General features: G+C 55.5%; 9 protein-coding genes and 1 non-coding gene across 10 annotated transcripts; 2 read left to right on the top strand and 8 right to left on the bottom strand.

The window, feature by feature from the left end:
* Nucleotides 1-69: 69 nt before the first annotated feature.
* Nucleotides 70-2135, bottom strand: CC84DRAFT_1107067 (uncharacterized protein). The gene is made up of 2 exons (XM_018175163.1): nucleotides 2022-2135; nucleotides 70-1971 (listed from the first exon to the last, which is right to left on the bottom strand). The coding sequence occupies exon 2, from the start codon at nucleotides 1960-1962 to the stop codon at nucleotides 385-387; it is 1578 nt and encodes a 525-aa protein (XP_018041872.1). The 5' UTR covers nucleotides 1963-1971; nucleotides 2022-2135; the 3' UTR covers nucleotides 70-384.
* A 1614-nt stretch (nucleotides 2136-3749) lies between these two features.
* CC84DRAFT_38275 (mitochondrial carrier) lies at nucleotides 3750-5324 on the bottom strand. Its single transcript, XM_018185984.1, has 2 exons — nucleotides 4562-5324; nucleotides 3750-4469 (listed from the first exon to the last, which is right to left on the bottom strand). The coding sequence occupies exons 1-2, from the start codon at nucleotides 4872-4874 to the stop codon at nucleotides 3790-3792; spliced, it is 993 nt and encodes a 330-aa protein (XP_018041871.1). The 5' UTR covers nucleotides 4875-5324; the 3' UTR covers nucleotides 3750-3789.
* An 80-nt stretch (nucleotides 5325-5404) lies between these two features.
* CC84DRAFT_1211160 (mitochondrial peroxiredoxin PRX1) lies at nucleotides 5405-6323 on the bottom strand (the record flags this gene model as incomplete). Its single annotated transcript, XM_018182354.1, has 3 exons — nucleotides 5405-5857; nucleotides 5954-6135; nucleotides 6206-6323. 3 exons carry the CDS (start codon nucleotides 6321-6323, stop codon nucleotides 5405-5407), a joined length of 753 nt encoding a protein of 250 aa, XP_018041870.1.
* Nucleotides 6324-6632: 309 nt separating this feature from the next.
* On the bottom strand, nucleotides 6633-9172 carry CC84DRAFT_1159029 (uncharacterized protein). The gene has a single exon (XM_018177119.1). It carries the CDS (start codon nucleotides 8742-8744, stop codon nucleotides 6894-6896), a length of 1851 nt encoding a protein of 616 aa, XP_018041869.1. The 5' UTR covers nucleotides 8745-9172; the 3' UTR covers nucleotides 6633-6893.
* A 228-nt stretch (nucleotides 9173-9400) lies between these two features.
* CC84DRAFT_1159027 (uncharacterized protein) lies at nucleotides 9401-10067 on the bottom strand. Its single transcript, XM_018177118.1, has one exon. It carries the CDS (start codon nucleotides 9748-9750, stop codon nucleotides 9514-9516), a length of 237 nt encoding a protein of 78 aa, XP_018041868.1. The 5' UTR covers nucleotides 9751-10067; the 3' UTR covers nucleotides 9401-9513.
* Nucleotides 10068-10072: 5 nt separating this feature from the next.
* Nucleotides 10073-11737, bottom strand: CC84DRAFT_1159026 (dienelactone hydrolase-like protein). Its single transcript, XM_018177117.1, has one exon. It carries the CDS (start codon nucleotides 11530-11532, stop codon nucleotides 10345-10347), a length of 1188 nt encoding a protein of 395 aa, XP_018041867.1. The 5' UTR covers nucleotides 11533-11737; the 3' UTR covers nucleotides 10073-10344.
* A 298-nt stretch (nucleotides 11738-12035) lies between these two features.
* On the top strand, nucleotides 12036-12119 carry CC84DRAFT_t12. The gene has a single exon. It is a non-coding gene; the product is annotated as a tRNA-Thr (tRNA).
* Nucleotides 12120-13051: 932 nt separating this feature from the next.
* Nucleotides 13052-14564, top strand: CC84DRAFT_38244 (beta-lactamase family protein). The gene has a single exon (XM_018185983.1). It carries the CDS (start codon nucleotides 13157-13159, stop codon nucleotides 14453-14455), a length of 1299 nt encoding a protein of 432 aa, XP_018041866.1. The 5' UTR covers nucleotides 13052-13156; the 3' UTR covers nucleotides 14456-14564.
* An 18-nt stretch (nucleotides 14565-14582) lies between these two features.
* CC84DRAFT_1076963 (FAD/NAD(P)-binding domain-containing protein) lies at nucleotides 14583-16233 on the bottom strand (the record flags this gene model as incomplete). The annotated part of the gene is made up of 2 exons (XM_018173732.1): nucleotides 14583-15920; nucleotides 15979-16233. The coding sequence occupies 2 exons, from the start codon at nucleotides 16231-16233 to the stop codon at nucleotides 14583-14585; spliced, it is 1593 nt and encodes a 530-aa protein (XP_018041865.1).
* A 1855-nt stretch (nucleotides 16234-18088) lies between these two features.
* CC84DRAFT_1192028 (uncharacterized protein) lies at nucleotides 18089-20439 on the bottom strand (the record flags this gene model as incomplete). Its single annotated transcript, XM_018181221.1, has 4 exons — nucleotides 18089-18286; nucleotides 18332-19731; nucleotides 19783-20160; nucleotides 20260-20439. The coding sequence occupies 4 exons, from the start codon at nucleotides 20437-20439 to the stop codon at nucleotides 18181-18183; spliced, it is 2064 nt and encodes a 687-aa protein (XP_018041864.1). The 3' UTR covers nucleotides 18089-18180.
* Between the last annotated feature and the right edge of the window lie 253 nt (nucleotides 20440-20692).

Below are 20692 nucleotides of genomic sequence, written 5' to 3'. Positions count from 1 at the left end.
TCATTCCGCGCACTCCCTACTCGGTAATAACGCCGTGTGCTACGTGAGCTCGAATGTGACCACCAAAGTGCGTGAAACATGAAGCTGAACATTAATAGCAACGATATATACAGTAAATCAACGCACAGTGGAACCAATGCCACTGATGGAACCAAGCATGTGCACATCCAGGGTTCCGAATATCATCGCTCCGCTTGAAAGTTACCCTGACCCAGATATCCGACCCTTTGACGCCGCGAAAACATAAAGCAGCTAGGTTGGTAAAATTCCACCGTGTATATTTGTGATCCGGAAATACAGGAATTCATCGAAAGTACCGGTACTGTTTTGCCCATTATGGGAAACCACAAGGTGCGGAACTTTTGACGGCTCCGTGTACAACTCTTACAACACCATGAAGATAGTAGCGAACAAAGCGACGACAAGGCTCATCGTAGCGCTGCCCGTCAAAGAGACACCCGCACCGTGAATACCAAGGACCTCATCCTGACGCGAAAACGTGACATTCTGTTGAATGGTGCTGTTCAAGCACTGTCCGTTGGCGATGTCGAGGCCGCGTAGATCATCGGGAACGTGGAAGAACATGTAGCTCTTGTTGTTGAGACCCTCGAAGCCAGAAGTGTCGTATGGGAACCAGTCGCTGTCGTCAGTCGACGAAGTGTTGCGCAGGAAGATACACTGCACTTGGTCCGGGTGGTCGTGTGCCAGCTGAGGGTAGTCCTTCATGACGTCCGAGTTCGAAGTGTCCGCAATGAGCACAAACTTTCGCTTCGGGAAGGTCTCAAAGACCTTGTCAAGCAGGTACTTGCGGATCGACAAGGTAGCACTGACGTCGGAGAAGTTCAGCGGGCGTGTGTCGAAGGAACCTCCGGGGTACGTCTTGAAGATAAAGTCCATGTAATTACGGGTGATCTGCTCTGGGGTGGTTGTCAGATAGTGGAAATGCGTGCTGTTGGGCAGGCTTTGGGACCAGTTGGCATAGATTTCGGGCATGTTCATCCACTGGGTGAATGGCCTTGCGAAAGAGTTCAATAAGCCCTCCTTGGGGTCGTAGATCTTCGTGACACGGAGGATGTCGTCGATATCGGAGATGAATGTGATACCCTCTGTCGGAACAAGGTACGCAGTGGCATTGCCGGTAAGTGTGCCGTTGGCGTACACGTTTAGTCGCTGTACATTGTTGGTCTCGTTTCCAGCGAGCAGGCCTCCACCGGATATGTTCCTGATCGGCACGAACACATCAAAGTCGCCCTCGGAGGTAGTCTCGTATGGTAATGTGATGTTCTGCGAGCCACCTGGAGGGGTGATTGCGTTGCTGCCGCCAGGCTCGCCATCGCCACCTTGCGAACGGGCGGGCTCGAGGTGTAGCGAGACGTTCTGGTTGCTCTGTTGCACGATGAAGATTTCCTTGGTCAAGTTCCTTGCCTGATCCTGCTGGCTTTGGGGCAGATCCTTGAGTTTAACATCGATCAAGAAGACATTGGCCAAGTCATCTATCTTTGACTGGGAAATGTTCGGCATCTTGTAAACATTTCCGTGGAAGCGCACATTCCAACCCTTGTCAGTCCAGTTGGCATACGGCGGCACGTTGAGCACCTCAGTCGGCGATGCTTTCAGGTCATCATCACTAATTCCAAGCGACGATAGCACCTGGCTACCGGTAGGTAGATCTTGGAAAAAGTTGGGGATACCTTCCGTGAAGTAGCTAGGCAGATCGGTACCCAGTACACTGCCCCAGGAAGCCGCAATGCTGTCTACGCCGTTCTTGATATCATCAAGGAGGTTGCGCTTGTCGAGAACATAGCTGCGGCCGCCTACAAAGACAACAGGCGCTGGTGTCGTGATAGGGGCGCGTGCTTCGACGGGAGCCGGGGCAGCCGTGGGATCCGGAATTGCGACTGCGTTCGCCGCTTGGAGTGCGGCAGCGAGCAGCATCGCGTGCTGCGGAGCCTTGGTAAACATCCTGCAAGCCTGCACAGGGTGTTAGTAAACAACACGCGCAACGCGAGGTGGAGACAAACCCGTACTAAAGTATACTTGAGTAGGCTCTGGATTGACCTCAACACCGAGGCGAGGAAGTGACAAGACGCAAGGAAACGCGAGACTGGAGGTTGGGGCACGAGCTTGGATGTAAATGTACAGGGAAATGATCCGCTTCCCGGTTTTCATTAACCCTCGCCGCCACCAGCCGCGCACTGCGGCGTGATGCAGGAACGAAACAGCCCCCTTGACGTCACTCCGCTTGTGCATCGAAGCATCGGGCGATCGCCGCTAAGCCGTTAGCGCGTGGCCGGCCCTGTCTTGTTAAACTCTTGATCGTACGCAGGGTTCCTACTTGCAGGTGATGCACCATGTAAGTGCGAGCGTCGATTTGTGGAAACCCCCCACCCCAGTAGAATTGCATTCGTTCCAACGTCTTGTGGGAGGGCAGTTGCCGCTCAGCGACCATAAAGCAGAAGCGCGCTAGCCTATACCGGCAACAGCCCTTGCCCGTGTTGCCCGAGCAACACATTCACTCTTACACTCCTACATTCCTACACCTCGCTTTATATTCACATCGCACGCACTCATTGACCAATACTTACATCATATTCTCAGTATCTGACTGTGAATTTGGTGCACATCTATTCCTTCTACTTGTGGTACTTTCCAACTAGAAACGAAGAAGCGATCTCTCGTCACTTAATGTCAAACCCCGACATGGTGTTATGAGGCGATGGATATAGACAGGAAACGATGTGTGCAGAATCAGATACAGAACGAAAGAGCCAGGAGGCCTTCCGCTTGACGGATGCCGATTCTTGCTTAAGAAATTGCTCAGACAAAAGCATCGCGGCGTAACCCAAATTTCCACACTTAACCGTAGTAGATGAGCTTGCAATATGGCGAGACTCGATTCTGCTCGCCCCGCGGTCCTACTTCGATGGCCCGGATTGCCCCCCGTCTGCAGCACATCCAGATGATTCATTGGACGCGGGGTGGCGGGAGGATACCACGCGACAGGATGCTGGAAGACGACGGTGATATACGAGCAGGTCTGGGCGAACCATGCGCACGTGGTCCCGTGAGTTTGCACCCTTACGAGGCTTCCAGCGCCAGCCCTCACAGACCTCGACAGCTTCAAACGCCGTGACGCGTGCACCGCCCTACCGTTCCTCGCGCGACCCTCCGACACAGCACTCACAAGATTCATCGCCCACCACAGGTGTAACGAATTGATGACGGGGTTCTGGCCGCAGACACATTAGCAGATGGAGCACGTAACCTGCGGGACAACCGCGCAAGAGCGGGGAGGAACTTGCCGCTAGTGCAAGCATGTTCGGTTCCGGGGGACGGCCGCGGCTCGAGAGGGAACATATGGGGGCTATTGTGCTTAAGTGCTGGAACGGGAAGTATGCCAGCGCGGAGGATGTGAGGGGTGCGGTGGAGGCATGTTTGGACGGAGAGGGGTGGGGGATCGAGGGGTATGATGATATGAAGGGGTTCTCTGCTGGGGGTCTGTACGCATGGGACGGGCAGGAAGCGTATGATTCGTACATGGCATACTGGAGAGGATAACGAAGTGAGATGGCGCGGGAAAAGTGGAGAAACTTTTTATGAATTGGTATTCTCTCTTCTACAGGTCTGCTCCTCAGTTCAAGGCGACGATGCACTGGGAGAACCAGAAGCGCCGTGGAAAGGATCAATGGTATATGTATGCAGACTGCTAGACACATCCTCTATATACACTCTAAGCCAGCAAGCAAAGCATCCGAACATCAAGCTCGCAATCCAACAAGACTCACCAACCTACTCCCCATCCTTGTCAAACATCTTCGTCATGGCCTTCTGCGCGAGCTCGACGCCCAAAAACGTCGCCGCGTTCGCCGGCACCGCCCTCGCCATAGCAGGCCCGATGCCCGGGAAAAACGCCTTGTACCCGCCGCTCGCATAGATGCCGCGTATGGTGCCGCCAATCGTCGGCCGCCCCTCAGCGCTCTGCAGCCGCGACTTGATCGTGTCAATCGGGAACACGGGGATCCACATGGCGATGCCCGCGGCACCGCCCGCCACCATGACGGCGCTCAGCGAGAGCTTGCCTGGGGCCCCGGTGACCGGGTCCTTGGGCGTCAACTTGCGCTTCACGACCTCGTACGTCGCAAAGTAACACGCGCTCCCCGGCCCATCACGGGCAAGCGTCATGGCGGACCCGCGGAAGACGGAGCGGATGCCGCCCTCGCGGTACAGCTGGCGCACGACGTCGACGCCACCGGCGTATTTTGGCTTTTCGCCGGGGGCAAGCTGCTTCTGGCCCTGGATCTGGAGGAGGACCTTTACGCGCTCAAAGGGGGCGGTGATGAGCGTCATGGGGATGGCAGAGAAGAAGCCGGCGGCGGAGACCTGGGCGACCGAGTATTGGTTGTTGTGGACGGTGGAGAATGAGGAGACAAGTTGCTTGCCGACGTCGTAGCCCCAGAAGGATACCGCGACTGTTCACCCCTTCATATTAGCTTCTCAATTCATCATCCATCCTGTCTTCTGCAGTCGTTTGGAAACGCGCAGAAGAACTAGGTCCACTTACACATCGGCGTAACACCCACGAGCGGCGCACTCACACCCGCATACAGCCCCCTCGCCATGCCCTCCTTCGCAATCGTGCGCCGCACGACGTCCATTGCGCCGCTGTACACGCCCTTCTCCGCCGTCTGCAGGCGCACTTTGACGAGGTCGAACGGGTGGCCCACGACGACGGCGCAGATGCCGCCCACGCCGCCGGCGACGAGGGCGCGCAGGGACTGCAAGCTGTTCTTGGAGGCGGCCTTGACATCTTCCTTCAACTCCTCTTTCGAGGGGAGGTTCTCTGGCGACAGCGCGGCGGGGAGCTTGTTCGACATTGCACGTGCTTGTCGTCTTCCGCTTCACTCTCCACAAGCGATTGGGGGCGAGAGCTGCTCGCGGTGAGAAAGATATACCTAGGAAGAAGGCCAGGCAGCGACAGCGACCAAGAAAGCGAGAACAAAAAAACAAAGGCACAAAGGCACAACCTGCAATTTACATGTGAGCAGCGTGCTCCAGGTCTCCGGAGCTTGGCTCTGGGCCCTGACGTCGGAGCTCGCTCGGCTCGCGCTGGGCCGAGGTCAAACACGACTGGAGCCCCGCGACGAGCTGTGGAGCCCGCGTTTTCTCAGCCGCATCACGCGCTGTGCGGTGCGCGGCCCAAGGGCTCGGGCGGCCACTCAACCCCATGTACGATCTCAAAGACATCTATCTGAGTGCAGCCAGCCTACATGCTATCGCCCCGGGGGACATCAGCACTGCGCTCAAGCTTCTGACCTGCGGGGTACCAAGGGCCTAAAGTGTTCGTCTCCTTGGTCAATTCTACTCTACACACAGCCGGCCAATCCCACAGCGTCATTCTACATATCTACTTCCCCACATTGGTAAACCTGAGATACGGCTTCACCTCCCTCACGTTATCCTGTCCAAACTTCTTCCTCGCATCCTCCGTACTCACACTCGGCGGCACAATAACATCCTCCCCCCTGTTCCAATCAATCGGCGTCGCAATGCCCCTCTCATCCCCCAACTGCAGACTGTCAATCACCCGCAGCACCTCGCTGGAATTCCTACCCGTGGAGGCGGGATACAGCATCGTCAGGCGGATCTTCTTCGCGGGGTCGATGACGAACACGGCGCGGATGGTGAACGCGATGCCGCCCTTGGTCGCGAGCGCGTCGAGGTCGTCTTGGCTGATCATGTCGTAGAGGTAGGCGACGGACCGGTCCGCGTCGGCGATGATGGGGAAGGAGACGGTGGTGTTGGCGACTTCGTTGATGTCGTTGACCCACTGGTCGTGCTGGGTGAGGTCGTTTGCGCTCTGCGTGGGGTTAGCATGCTTCCTGTGTGCACGTTCAAACTTTCCGGCCCAGATCGACGGCCCGTCTGGGATGGATTGTCAGGAAGGGAGACCCACCAGCCCAATCATCTTAACACCCCTCTTCTCAAACTCGCCCTTCAGCTTCGCGAACGCGCCCAGCTCCGTCGTGCACACCGGCGTGAAGTCTGCGGGGTGCGAGAACAGAATCGCCCAGCTGCCCTCGATGTACTTGTGGAAGTCGATATCGCCATGCGTGGTCTTGGCCTGGAAGTTTGGCGCTGTGGAAGTCAGTATGATTCAGAATACGACGGACGGAGGGATACGTGCCTACAGAGCCCAGACGCAGACGAGGCTGTTCAGCGACTGGCGGCGTCGCGAAGCCGCGGCGGAAGGCAGGAGTGCGCAGCACGGGGCGTGCGGCGAAGCGCAGAGCGCGGGGGGCGGCGCGGGGTAAGAAGGATGCCATTGTGTTGAGACCAATTGATTGTGAATTGGAAATGGAGTGCTACTTCGCCATGGGGCTTTCGAAAATGGTCTTGATGAGTAAGGCCATGAGCTCTGGATTGCGTCATTCTGGGATGGACCCACCTGCAGCAGCTAGCGGACGCGGTGCCTAACTACTGGGCACGCATCCGAACTGCTGGGGAACCACAGCATCACGCTTCGCTGTCCCTGCATCACTCATTCAAGACTGTAGAATTCTTTAGATATTTGATTCGAGTAACGGACCGTGCTAGACACGCATCCATCTCTACACATCTCCATTCTCGCCCTTCCATCCTGCGCCCTCCGAGAAGGTACACATCGCTCAACGAATCAAACAAGGTTCAGATTGGGTATAAACAGTTGCACAAAGCAGCGGACGCCTCCCTGCAGCGAAGCCGCTGGTGCCGTGTCGAGGCCTGATCCGCACGAATAGAAGTTATGGGTGTAAAACTAGAAACAGACCAGTTCCGCCGTTCGCCGACAGTATGGGATTGGAAAGGAAACAAAGGGGACAACAATGCCATGACCGTGCCGTTGCTCATGAAAGACGTTACAATGCTTGACCGGGGATGGGCTTCCGGGCCGGCATCTGCGTCGGAGCGTTGGGGTTGACGTTGGGATTCATGGGACTAGGGCCTGGCGGCGAGCCACGCCGGGCAATCTGGCTAGCCGAGTTGGAGCGCGGTCGGCCCATCTGTGGTGGAGGAGCCATCTGAGGTCCTCCGCCATATGGTCCAGGTGACATGGAACGGGGCTGGTTGGCGTAGGGCGCGTTGCTGTTTGACCGGGCACGCCCTTGAGGAGGGGACATTTGGCGGGGTCCAGGGCTCATCGAGCGAGGAGCTGGAGACATGCGGCCGCTGGCAGGAGAAAGGGCCGGAGGGTGGGGAGACGAACGTCCATTGTTAGCAGGCGAAAGAGGACGCGGCTGAGGAACACCTGCATGGCCCATGGGAGGTCCGTTAGGACCGTTGCGCGGTGGTCCCTGCATGCGAGGGGGTCCTTGAGGGCCGTTGCGAGGAGGTCCTTGACGGGGCTTGACGGGGTGCTTGGAAAGACATGTGCGAGGGACGACACCTTGCTGAGAGCGGTCGAGGCGGACACATAGAGCCCAGCCATCATCATACTCGTGAAGCATGCGTACCAACTGGCCTGCACGGAGTTCGAGCTCATCGGCCATGGAGGGCTTGAAGTCGAGCTGGATACGATGGACATTGTTGGGACCGGGAGGAGGTGCACCACCAGCAACAGCGACGGGCAGGGGGCCAGAGGGCGCAGGTCCAGGAGAAGCGGGAATGTCGTCAGTCCAGGCGGGGCTCGGGGGAACATTATCAGCATTAACAGTGGGAGGTACGGGTAGAGCAGCGACAGCTGGTGCTCTCTCCGCGGCGGCAATGGCCGGAGCAGGATTGCCGAACTCCGCGTTGAAGTTTACAGGTGTGCCAGGAGCAGAAGCTTGAGGAGTCTCGATTGCCGCGTTGTTGCCGAAGGGATCTTGCGGAGGGCTGTTCGAGGGTGCTGGGTCGCTGAAAGGATTGCTGGCGTTGGACGCTCCGGGTCTCTCCCACGGGCTGCCTGGACTGGACGGTGAAGGTGATCGGGTACCGGCGGCGGCGCCAGCTCCAGCTCCAGCGGCAGCACCAAGCAGATTGGCACCGCTCTTGCGATTTGGGAATGCCGGGTCGAACTGAGTAACAGGGCGGAGGCTGAGGCGAGGCGCATTCGCCTGTGTCCTGACGCTAGGAGTGGGCTCCTTCGCAATGGGGGGTGGAGGCATGTTGCGCATCGAGGTGGCCTTTTCGTTGTCTGCTGCCTGCTGGGCGGTAGCAGCTCGTTCCCTCTTCTTGCGATGAGCGACAAAGAGGATAGCACCGAGAAGAGCCCCGATACCGACGAGAATTCCTAAGGCAAGACCTGCCTTAGCACCCCCAGACATGCCGCTTGAGGCGGCTTCTGCGGACGAACTGGCTGAAGCGGCCGCCGTGACGCCAGCTGCAACAAGGGAGGATACAGTGGCCTGGGGCGAAGAAGAGGTGTCAATCTGCAACGTGGACTGGAGACCGACATGGCTGCTGGCGTGAGAAGTCACTTCTGCGGTGCGGCTGCTTTGCCTGGCCGATGCTGTGGGTGTCGCTTTCGCAGTGTCCTCGTCTGATGAACTTTCACGAGTGCGAACCGCAGGTGGCACGAGAGTCTTCGTCTGCTGTACAGCGCCTCCGACGGCGCTCTTGGGGGTATCGGAACCGTCGGTCATGGTTATTAGGACTACGCTTTGCGAGGCCGCGAAGGTGTTTGGCATAGTCACGAATACAGTTTCCTCGACCGGGTCGGCCTCTTGCTCTTGAAACCAGTGATGGCGCTGGCGGCGCTCGAGGTGCCTCGCTCCATGCTGGTGCACCATGTTGGCAGAGGCGGCCTTTCAATCCAATAATAGTCGCCGACGGTCGTTCACAAAGGGATTGTCGTGCTGGCAAATAAAGGTCGGTATCGAATCGGGAAGGCGCGCACGATTAAGATATTATTACGCAGTAGCCGACGTGTGTCGATATATACAAGCGCAGTTGGCGAGATTCCAGGGCGGCCGGTGGCTTCGCGGAATGTGGCGGTCCAGGTCTCGCGGAATGTAGGCGTATGTACGTGGTGTGTACGGGGGGCGCAGACTAGGCACTAAACATAAGGAGTGTGGGTATTAATGGGAAGGGAGTGTGTGCGAGGGCCGCGCTCGATGAACGAAGGGCGAACGACAGCCGGGTCGCGTGGTGTTGTGAGAAACAACGGGGAAGGCGAGAGAGGCGAGAGGCGAGAGGTGGTGAGAGCACAAACGGGCGGGCGGCAGGGGAAAAGCAGCCTGAGAAACACGGCCACGACGGCAGCCAGCAAGCGGCCAAACGAATCAGACGGCCTGCCGCGGCGCTGCTCGTTTCGTGGCCCGTGCCATCCCGCACATCATTTCGCCATTCACTGCCTAGTGCAGGCACCAAACCACTGCGATTCGCCCAAACCCCCAATTTCCCGCACCCAGATGAGCCTTGCTATTTTAACCCCCGAACAGACCACGAGGCCCCTGACTGCCTGTGGTGTACTCCACGCGCCGGACTGGGGACACGCACGCCGAACCATCTGGCATCAATCGGTGCACATTGTTCTTCGTGGAACGTCGAGGCTGGGAATCATGCACGGCCCTGTCGAAAGTCCAACACGCGCACAGCAGGCCAGCCGCACCCGAGGGAACGCGGTCGGTTCGTGACCATTACCATGAGTGGCTGCGTCAGGCAGAGCAAAGCCTTCTCCAATTCCCGCGCCGCCATGCAATTCGTGAGCAAGCGGCAGAGATCGTGTTCGCCCCCGAGCACCTGGGACGCGCATCCGAGAAGGGCAGGCTGAGCGATGCTCGCAATTTGGCGCATCCTGCTGGTGTGTGTCATCATTTAATCGATAACATGGCTGCGTCAGACTGCAGACGACGGCTCCGAGCCGGCTTCGTTCCGGCTCCATACGAGCAAGGCGAAAAGAACGAGATGCGCTGGCACGTGGGTAGAGATTCGAAGTGGGTACGTGTTCTGATACGCGCGAGGTGATGCCCCGCGGAGCCAAAAAGCAACAGTTTTGACGAGCTGAAGCCGCACATGCGTACCTGGCGAACGACACAGGCCACCGTGGTGCACCGAGTTGTGTACTATGTAGGAAAGACCTGGTAAAACAGTATGGGGCGCCTTGGTGGAGCCCTCGCGTACTGCATCTCATGAGCTGAATACAATCGGGTTGATATTTACTCTATTAAACATAATAACCTTTCGTGTCAAGATTGGGCCGGCAACAAGCTTTCCTGGTATTCGAGCCGTCGAACACCCAGTTGTATTTCCCATGCAATAGCCCTTCGTGGACTCATAAGCCTCAGTGTCTCCGACTTGACATGGCCAAAATCTGGACCTAAACAGTTGCGCGACGCACTCTCTGCCCACAAGACATACTACAGCACTTCTTGAAGCAGTCATCCAATCTCACGCCCCTTTGGTTCCGTTCACACCATTGATGTTCAGTGCAGCCATACCATTCAGAAGTCCATGCTCTTTGAGTAACTTGTTGTATCGCTCTGGCTTCACATCCAAGATTTGCCTTGCACCTTCCACGCCCACGACTGGCATCTTCTTCAATCCCTGGCTCTTCAGCTTATTTGGCACAACGTTCGGATTCAGCAGTCCAACTTGCACCAACACACTAGCCTGGTCCCAATACATATGCTCACTGATCAGTTTCCCTCCTCTTACAGCCACTATACTGACTACCGCCACCTCCACGAACTTATTCGTCGGTGGCACGCCAGGCAGGATCCAGTCCACATCGTCCGAGTGCGTGAAGCTCATCACCATCTCATCTACCACGCGATCCACCCCAACCGTCCTACTCACAAGTCTAATCTCAAAGTCCTCCACCAAACTCGGGATGAAAAACTCCCTATAGAACTCCTCCAACTTCTTCCTCCCCACCCCGCCCTCCAGCGTCGGCACAATAGTAACATGCGCACTATTCTGACTCATCCCCTGCACGACTCCCATACTCCCCCGCTCAGGAACCTCCTCCTCATACTTCGCGCTCCACGCCGCCTGCGTGACACTCTCAATATCAGCCTCGGTCTTGAATGCCTTCCGCGCGCCCGCCAACGCACGGCTAAACGCCAGCTCCGCCTCCACACGCTCATACGCAGGCGCGTCGGGCTCCGCGAACCCAATCTTGCTCTTCTCGTAGCGGTACAGCTGCCACTCGCACATCTCAGGACGAGGGCTGTTCTGCTGCCCCGACACGTGGATCTGCACGCGCAGCATGGAAGGGAACTTGTAGCCCGCGCTGGGCAGCACGCTGGGGTAGAACGCGAGCACGGCGCAGCATCGTGGGAGGGGTTTCTGCGCGGTCTTGAGCACGGCGGTCGCGGCGTCGCCATAGGCGAGGATGGCGTAGGTTTCGCCGATGGCGAGATCTTTGTGCAGGTTTTTGATGGTGGAGATGTAGGCAGCTTGTTGTGAGCGGTCGAACGGTATGTATGTCGTTTCGAAGCCTTCGGCTTGCCAGGCAAGGAGCGTGGATTCCGGGGCGTGCACGCGTGCGGAAGTGATGTAGAGGCGGGGCGGGCGGGAGTTGAAGGAGAGGAAGCCGGTGGTTGTGCCGGTTGTCGAGGGGGCTTTTGCCGACATCTCGGATCCGAGGAGTCGCGGTTTCTTTCGATAGTATTCGATAGTGCGGAGGCGTTGGCTATACACACAGCAATCCAATTGCGCAGTCGTCGCCCGTCCGGACCAAGCCTCAGCGGCAGCAGTATAGTCGCAATCGCATGGCGCGCAAGGCTCTGGCAGGCATGCGCGCTTATATGCTGTCCTTGTTCTTGACCTTGTCCCAGCCACCCGGTCTACGCATCCAAGTTTCACATGGACCCGCGCGTGCTGCTTTGCGCAAGCATCCGACGCCCATGTGTGGTGACATCATGGTGCCAGTGGAACATGGGTTGCGCACGGGCGAATCAGGTGTGTTTTCCTCTGATTTGGCGATCGGAGGCTGGCATCCGCTCGCTTCCGTTGTGACCCCACAGTGATAAATCGGCCCGGCCGCACACACATCGTCGGTCAGGAGGTATCTTTTCTTTTTTTTGTTAAAAACTATATATATGTTGTTAAAACCCATCAAGTCATCAAACAACTAAGCCCGCATGGCTCAGTGGTAGAGCGTATCACTAGTAGCCCAAAAGCATATGATAAGGTCATCAGTTCGATTCTGATTGTGGGCAGGCTTATGAAGTTGTTTTTTTTCTTGGTTCAGGTTCAGGTTCCAGGTGTTTCGCCTCAATGCACAAGGTCTTCTGGTCCTCTCTTTTTGAGCTCATTATTGTTTCCACCAAACCCATCATCTTGATGTCAGACTGTCACCTTAGTTCTCTTCCATAGTAGAGAGATACTGGTGCGCCAACGCAGTACAAGTCCGCATCTGTATCACCTATGTGGAAAGTGCGATGAGGAAAATTCATTCTCGTTGCGCATTGGAACAGTGGTACAGGTTATTGTGGCGTTACCTGGAATTGTCAATTATCAACACATTTTTCTGCATTTTTTTGCGGAGTTTGCTAAGGCCAGCCAAGTAGAGAGGGATAGCCGAGGCAGTCGACGGGTCTATTCACGTCTCAATTAGCCTGGGGGAGGTAATATTCAAGCCACCTGTGTCATGTGCAAGCGACTATGTTAATTGCACAGACGAAACCGAAGTGTATATGCAACGCTTTGTATTCCACACTAGTGGGCACGTCTACGGTGATCTGCATACCCTCAACCTCATCTCCATACATTACCTCACTTCGAGACGAAGGTGCTCTGCCTTCCCTAGGTAAATAAACCTACGTCTTGCTCCAACGTCAAGCACTAGGCCGCCGCTAAGCGCATCTACAGAAGAACTACATAGAGTAGGTATCTTACAGCTGGCGTCAGCAAAAACGCAGTAGTGTGCACAGGATATACATAAGTCAGCATACATGGGTGCTGACGGGCCTTCGTTTACTGAATACGTGTAAACTTCTGTGCATGCGTGCTTATGGAGCGCATGCTCGTCGTCTATTGGTTGGATTGACCATATACGCCTCGAGCACACATGTAGGAAGTTTACATTGCCCAATGATCTTGTTCTACACTATGTTCCTTGATCTTAGATCCTTCGGTGCTTTCTTTGAGTCTGACCTAGAAATTGAGAGGCGACGATATAAGATGGAGATTTTTCGCGCCTACCTAGATACAACCCGACAGCATTGTAACAGCTCAAAATCAAGACGTCTCCATCATGGCCCCAAATTTGATAGAAGATGCGACCACAAAACTCAAAGTCTACTTGGACAAAGCCACAACCGGCGACATCCCTATTCTACCAGGTGCAATCCTCCACGTCGTCGATGCGAGCAACAATACCGTCTTCACACATGCGTCGGGTGGCCCAGCACGTCTTTCCGAATCCACACTCACGATGATACATTCTTGTACTAAGATTGTGGGAGCTATAGCATTCATGCAACTCGTTGACCGCGGTCTCATCTCTCTGGACGATGCCTCTCTCATCTCAGACCACCTCCCCGAGCTAGCCTCCAAAAAGGTCTTGACCAGGGTTTCAGACGATGACAAGAAGACGCCTATACTCGTTCCCATGGAAACTCAGATCACACCCCGGATGCTGATGAACCACACAAACGGAACGGGGCATACGTACTTTAATCAAATGATGCGCGAGTACCTCGCGGAGGGATGGGAGACGAGGAACGAAGTCGCAGACCCGCACCAAACAGTGTTGGATGCACCTCTCCTCTGGCAACCAGGGACACACACCAACTACGCACAGGGCTTCGACTGGCTCGCCGTGCTAGTCGAGCGCATCACAAGAACCGACCTAGCCACCTACCTCCAGGAACACATCTTCGCCCCACTAGGCATAACCGACATCGCCTTCGAAGAATCCTACGGCGGTGATGCCACCACGAAAGACGGTAGTAAAGGCCGCTTCTGGCCCCGCAGCCTCAAGCAGCCCGACGGCACATTCATCCCCATCGACCTGCCCACCATCGTAAAAGTGCCCCGCGCAGAAGCATATCCCGCCGGGAAATACCACGCCTACCCCCTGGGTACCGGCCTCGTCGCCAGCGCAGCATCTTACGCGCGCCTCCTCACCATCTTCCTCAACGCCGGCCGCGATCCCCTTACCGGGCACGTCGTCCTCTCCCCAGCCTCAACCGCCGAGATTACCAAGCCGCAGCTCCCACCTCACCTACGGAATGACAGCCGCGTTGTGCCGTCCGCCCTGGACATGCTTTGCAAGCCAGCAGTGCTAGATGCTCAGTATATGGATCCGGAGGGCTCGTTTGGGCTTGGGTGCGGAGTGCAGGGTGCGGAGCGGACGCTTGCTGATGGGAGGAGGGGTAGGGGGAAGGGCAGTGTCTACTGGTATTCTGCGGCGAATATGGATTTTTGGGTGGATAAGGAGAGGGGCGTGGTGGTTGTTGTGAATGGCAATTTCTTTCCGTGGAATGACGTAGCGTGGATAGAGTTGGTGGCGGGGATTGAGGGGGTGTTGTACGAGGGGTTGGAGGACTAGCGTTGCCTGTGCGGAAAGACGGGCCTGGGGGTGTCGGAGTCTTGGTGGGTGTTCTCATTCCCATAGCCTCTTTCTGCCGTTTATACACGATTCGCACGATACTACCACCTTCCGGCCCCCAGCGCATTCAATCTCCATTGCTCTTTCCCCCGATCCACATCGCCTCCCCACTGACCTTATCATCCCACACATTCCTCATGCCCATCCCATTCCTCACTTTATCCTCGCTTTCTACCACCTTGAGCGGCAGATCTTTCCCGATTCCACACAAAACGAACAGCGCCCACTTCCAGCGGAACGGATTGATCGCAATCGTAAATACAAACCAGTATATCAGCTCGCTGTACGTGAAGAACTCGAACGCTCCACCGGGTGCCTTGGCCTTGATGAACCGGGTCATGTCAATCCATCGTTTCATCCATGCCGTGCGCGGCCGTGCCAGGGGGTCGACCAGGTACATGAGGAGGAAACGCGTGTATATGCCGATGTGGTAGTTTCCGACTGTACCGATGGCATTGACGTATGTGCAGTTGTTGCAGCATATTTCTGGATAGTCAGGCGGGAAGACCTGAAGGTACCAGTTTGGTGGTGCGTAAGGGTCTTCGAAGACTTCGCTGGGTAGGAAGTTGAGCGAGGGTCGCTTGTAGCCCGTCGCCATGATGACTATGTCGGCTTCGATGAGCTTTTCGGTTCCAGGTCCGTCCTTTGGCACGCCCTGCAATCGCTTGTTGAAGTTGATGCCGCGTCCAGAGGAGTCGTAGCCGAGGATGTCGCCGCGGAGCCAGGATGCCTTCCCGCTGCGCACGAGGTCGAGGACGTCGTCGTTGACCATGGGAGTCTCAGTGAAGAGCCCCTTTCCACTGTTGCGCGGAGGCGAAATGTCGTAGAGATCTCGGTAAAAGAAGAGGCGTAGAATGTTCTCGGGAATCCATGAGAAGATTGTTTCGCTACCAAGGACATTCATGGCGAGGAGCCCATTGATCAGCGGATTCCGCGGGATGATCCACTTTTCACTGCGAGCGAGCACATATGAGTGCCTTGCTTCCGAGTGGGCGACAAATTCGAGGGCTTCCACGGCGGAGGCGCCACCCCCGGTGATGGCGACTGTCTTGCCTTTGGCGGATTTCCCGTCGAGTTGGGAAGAGTGCCATATTTCACCCTTGAAGTGTTCCTGGCCTGGGAGCGTGGGCATTTTTGCATCGCCACATGTTCCAACAGCGACGATTATGCCGTCAAAGCGGCCAAGGGATGGGTCGTTCAAGATCCACCGGCCGTGTGGGTCTTTGTACACCTTTTCGATGCGCGTGTTAAAGGTCGTCTTGTCTTCAAGACTGTAGCGATGCCAGAGATCGGTGATTTGAGAGACGATTTGTTTGCGATCTGGGTAGCCTTTCTTCCAGTGGACGCTGGGGTGGAATCTGTACATGATGCTGTGAATCTGCAATCCCGATGTATTGTTGACTCGCTACGGAAATATTAGCATCATGAGGACGACGAAGATGTTAGATAGATGCGTGACATACACTCCAAATTCCTCCTAAATTCTCCTTGGGCCCTGCTTCGAAGATGCGGCAGTCAAAGCCATGGCCTACGATGTGGGATGCTGCGGATACTCCGGTAAGACCAGCTCCAATAACAGCGATCTTGGGCCTCTTCAACTCTGCTTGCGGTGGAGGCGGCGTTGGTGATAGGACCTTATCCAGCGCCCATTGGAGAAGCTGGTAGATGAAGAGTATAGGACTCTGTATAAGATACTGGAGGAGACTTCGCAGCCCCATTGTCGCGGATGGAGAGCGTAGTCTGGTATAAATCCGGAAAGGAATTTCAAGATCCTGAAGCGTGCCTTCTGGCAGCGGAATGCATCCATTTTCAAGCTGTGCTGTTGCAGATGGACCCGCACTGATGTAATGACCACGTCTAATAACATGTGAAAGGTGTTGAGTTGGGACCCTGTCGATCGCGATCCGACGCGCCCGCCACGCTAAGTCAATCAAGCTTCTTGCGCGGGGCTTCATTGCACGCACTAATTCGGCCAACGTCCACCCAACACTTGTTCAGTGCAATTGCCACGGCTGTGGATGAGAAAGATTCTCAACTGCTCTAAAATTACTATACATACTATTGGGTCCTAGACGCAATTATGCAGACAAGGATTGAGACTTTTCAGCCGCCGCCATCATCTCATCAGCGAAAATGGACCAGATGTCCAATCTTCCCTAACTGCAACAGCGCCTGTATCAAACATTCTCCAGAAGACGCAGCCTCTCTCTCTCTCTCTCTCTCTCTCTCTCTCTCTCTCTCTCTCTCTCTCTCTCTCTCTCTCACACACACACACACACGAAACACCCGGGTGATTGTCAGTAGGCCCAAGGCTTCATCATCCTAATCGCGCTCTGTTCATCGAACCATGTTGCTCCAGGTCGCTTCACGCCTTCCGCGATCGCTACATCTCATAGACCATGCAAGGCAAGCAGCAGCAGCGACCCGATGCAGCCTATTAATACCTTTGAACTGTCGAAAGTTCACTCATTGAAGCGTTCGCGTTGCCCGACCTGATTGAAGACCGTTTTCGGGGGCTAAGTTCTCGAGGACAGCAGTTCTACATTACGACCTACAATATGACTGACGACACGACGTCCAAGGAATCGATATTAGTCACAGCAGCGGCCTACGCTGTACTGAACATGCGGTGTCAGGAATCCACAGGCGTGATGGACTGCACGGCAGCGGCAAGCACAGTTTTAGTATATCCAACGTCATCTACTTCCATTGACGTTAGGTGGGCCACCGATCCCCCAGGATGTGGAGAAGCTTCGAACTGCAGCGTCACAGCAACAGGACTGCGAGGATATGGACAGCCGTGACTCTTCATATCTACCGGGAAGGGCGTCGACCAAAAAAACTTTTCCGACCGTGCATCCCACTGCGCGTAAACCATGCATGCGCATCTCTTCGTGGTCGTTTTTCCCAACAAACATAACGCATGAACGACTGGAAAGGACTGACTTCTGTTATGGGAGACTAGCGCACAGCAATTGGGGGCGCAGCTGAAATAAAATGAGACCGCCACAGCGGACTTGGCAGCTTTCGTAATCTCCACCATGCACTTACGCGCGACACTGACAACCAACTCCGCTAGTTCAAAATTAGACTATTCTCGCTTCGGTCTACCTGGCATTGCCAATGCTCTGCTACCTCTATCTGGAAAGTAAAGAAGCCCACAACAGTAGCCTTCCTCGTGCGTCTCACAACATTACGATTAAAGGGAAAAGAAATATTCTCACCTGGCAGCTCTAGCAGTCTTCGTGTACGCCATAGCTACGCCAGTTCAACAAATCTTCTCGTCGTGCTGCTCCAGTTTCGACGAGCTTTGCTGAGCACACGTTTCGTGAGCTGAGGACTCACCCGACCGCGGCTCGCAAATGCACACGAGGACTTCACAATTGAAGAAATCAGCTATTCGAGTTTTTTCGGGCCCATTCTCTGAGCCACTGGTAGTCGCGAGGACAAGCGCAACCAAATCCCATGCAGTTTGCGACCAGTGAGGTGCACGGTCAGTGTCGCTTGATTCTTCACAAATATGCGGCACAACGAAACATTACAGCAGTGGATACATTATGTATTAATTAGGATGGAAAATATGTACACAACGAAACGGGTGATCCAAAACTTGCGCTGCAAGACCCGACCCCACCTTTACCCGCGAAGCGCTCTACCCTCTCCTCTCAAAAGTCGATGCAGTTTTTCGTGCATCCTTTCGAGCTAGCTTTTTTCGTGGAGGTGGCCTTCTTCGTGGAAGTCGCCTTTTTTGTCGACGTTACTTTCTTAGTACTGGTAGGTTTCGCGGTTGTAGAGGCTTTCTTAGTGCTGGTGGACTTCGCCGTCGAAGTGGCCTTCTTAGTAGAAGTAGCTTTAGCAGTAGAGGTTGCCTTTTTTGTCGAAGTAGCCTTAGCAGTCGAAGTGGCCTTAGCACTGGTCTTCAAAGTCGTCTTGGCGGATGAGCTCGGCTTGGTGGAAGAAGATGCCTTAGCCGTGCTCGTGGCCTTAGCGCTGGTAGAGGCCTTCGTGCTGCCGGAAGAGGCATTGCTGCTGCTGGAGGCCTTGCTGGAAGAGGATGCTATGGTAGAGCTCGCGGCTGCGCTGGAGGCGGCCTTCTCCGCGCCATTGTTGCCACCAGCCAGGCCATTGGATTCACCAGTCATACCGTTACCTGTAGCTCCGGTATTGCTTCCAGTACCCTCGGCGGAGTCCTCATTGTCGCCCGTGCCGTCGTTGACATAGCCAATGCAGCCTTCGAAGATGGGGTCGCTCTTCTGGGGCTCGATGAGATCGATTTCCCAGGAGCCAAAGAGGTCTGCTTCCGCGACGGCCTGGAGAGTGTTTTCGAAATGGATGTTCCACGCAATTCCGTAGCACCCGCCGTTGATGTCGTACTCTATGGTTCCCTCGTCGGTCACCTCGGCGGACACCTCGAAAGATCCTTCCAGCACAACAGAGGGTGTGTCTACGACGGCAGCGTCAGCCTCCCACAAGCCGTCGAAGATGTCGACACCGATTCCTAGCTTGATGGGCAGTCCGAGAGAAGCTTCCATTGACAGCTGACCCTGAGCCTCGGCCTTGTGGACGAACTGGGGTACAAGACCATTGGCATGGCTGTTGCCAGAGTCAAGCAAGTCAAGCATGATGTCGATGTTATCCCACTCAACACCCGCACCGATGAGCAATTCACCCGTCGCCTCGATACCGACTTTTGCTTCTACACCCAAGCTGACGAACGGTCCTACTTCAACGAGGCCAGAGATGGCGAAACCACCGAGAGGGATTCTGGCTAGCTCCTTCTCCCACTCCTTCTCGTACTTGACGAATGCCTCCATGCCGAGGTAGAGTCCAGCTTTGAAGGTAGCACCAAAACCACACTGAACTGTGTCGATTTCGAAGAAAGGAGGAAGCCAAGTCGCTGAAGCACCAATCTCTCCCCAGATCTTGGCCGATCCGCCAAAGCCACATTCGACGCAGTAAAGGGCAAGACCATAGTCAAGTTCGCGCTTGTCAAGCATAGTGAGGTTCGATCGCTTGTGGTGGCCACTGTCGCTTGCAACCTCGCCCTTCTTGTATGAGTCGTCCTCCTCGCCACCTTCTTTGCCCCATTTCCAGAGAAGCGCGGCCTTCTCCCACGGAGCATCTTCCTCCTCACCGATGAGATCACTGAGATATGCAGACCACTCGATCGAGGCTTCCGCATATGCACGTCTCGTGAGGGGATGCAGCTCGAACATCTGCCCGATGTTAGCTAATGCAATACTGAAGCATCAAGGAAGCAAGCTTACAGATCTCTTGTCGACCGAGCGTCGTAGGTCGTAGGTACCGATGTCGCCCCATCGCAGGTTGAATTTCTGTGTGACATTCTGGTAGGTAGCCGAGTTTCCTGCTGCCTTAAATGTGTTGTCGCTGTCGGAGAAGTCGACAGAGTTTGTCACGAAGAAGTCGTTGGCCTTGTCCATACCACATCCATCAGCAGCGGTGATGAAGACGATGTGACTGGCCCCCTTCCATGCCTTTTTGGCGTAGGCGTACGCAGCCTTGGTCAGAGTCGCCGTGAGAGTACCCGAGGAGCAAGAGACGCCAGAGACAAAGGCGGACTGGTCGAGTGGGATAGAAGGGTATTGGAAAGTGATGTTTGCTTGAGACAAGACGCCGGTATCACGCTTTAGCGCGCGCTTCGAGTTGGAGCTGTTGGTCGAGCCTGCCCATGCTAGTGTGGAAACGGGGTCTAGGGCGAGGATGGAAAGGTCCGTAGGGTCGACCTCAGGAGGCAGAACTGGCTCAAGGATGGTATTCGTGGAGTTCGTGCTTGAGGACGTTGCATCAACCCCAGCGACATCACGACTGTCGACACGAGTCCTCTGGGACGAAGTGAAAGTTGGCACCGCAGTCGAGATACCGCAGAAGAGGAGCAAAGATGAAAGCTCTTTGGTGAACAACATGATGGACGATGGCTCCTAGGTTCACGAACAAACCATGAAACTCAGGAAAGAGCTGGAGTTGTTACCACGCGGAACAGTCCAAGGGAGTGCTGCTTTTGAACTGAGCCAGGCGGAAAGCACCGACAATGGGGGAGACTCTGCCACTTTGGTGTCCCTGCATTTCTTGCATGATCACGACGGCCACGCCGCAGAGGCGTTGTCTAGAAGTGCAGACTACTCAGTTTTCGGCGCCTTTGGAAAGCCATATCTCAGC

Source organism: Paraphaeosphaeria sporulosa (genome assembly GCF_001642045.1).
Source record: "Paraphaeosphaeria sporulosa strain AP3s5-JAC2a unplaced genomic scaffold CC84scaffold_1, whole genome shotgun sequence".
In the NCBI taxonomy this organism is placed as follows: Eukaryota; Fungi; Ascomycota; class Dothideomycetes; order Pleosporales; family Didymosphaeriaceae; genus Paraphaeosphaeria; species Paraphaeosphaeria sporulosa.
This window is presented reverse-complemented; position numbering and strand designations above follow the sequence as displayed.

Excerpts from the sequence above, each read along its gene's own strand:
- CC84DRAFT_1159029 (XM_018177119.1), bottom strand. The coding sequence starts at position 8,744 with ATGGTGCACCAGCATGGAGCGAGGCACCTCGAGCGCCGCCAGCGCCAT.
- CC84DRAFT_38244 (XM_018185983.1), top strand. The coding sequence starts at position 13,157 with ATGGCCCCAAATTTGATAGAAGATGCGACCACAAAACTCAAAGTCTAC.
- CC84DRAFT_1107067 (XM_018175163.1), bottom strand. The coding sequence starts at position 1,962 with ATGTTTACCAAGGCTCCGCAGCACGCGATGCTGCTCGCTGCCGCACTC.
- CC84DRAFT_1159026 (XM_018177117.1), bottom strand. The coding sequence starts at position 11,532 with ATGTCGGCAAAAGCCCCCTCGACAACCGGCACAACCACCGGCTTCCTC.
- CC84DRAFT_38275 (XM_018185984.1), bottom strand. The coding sequence starts at position 4,874 with ATGTCGAACAAGCTCCCCGCCGCGCTGTCGCCAGAGAACCTCCCCTCG. Across the intron at positions 4,470-4,561 it reads CGTGGGTGTTACGCCGATGT|TCGCGGTATCCTTCTGGGGC; the intron begins GTAAGTGGACCT and ends AGGGGTGAACAG.
- CC84DRAFT_1159027 (XM_018177118.1), bottom strand. The coding sequence starts at position 9,750 with ATGCGCCAAATTGCGAGCATCGCTCAGCCTGCCCTTCTCGGATGCGCG.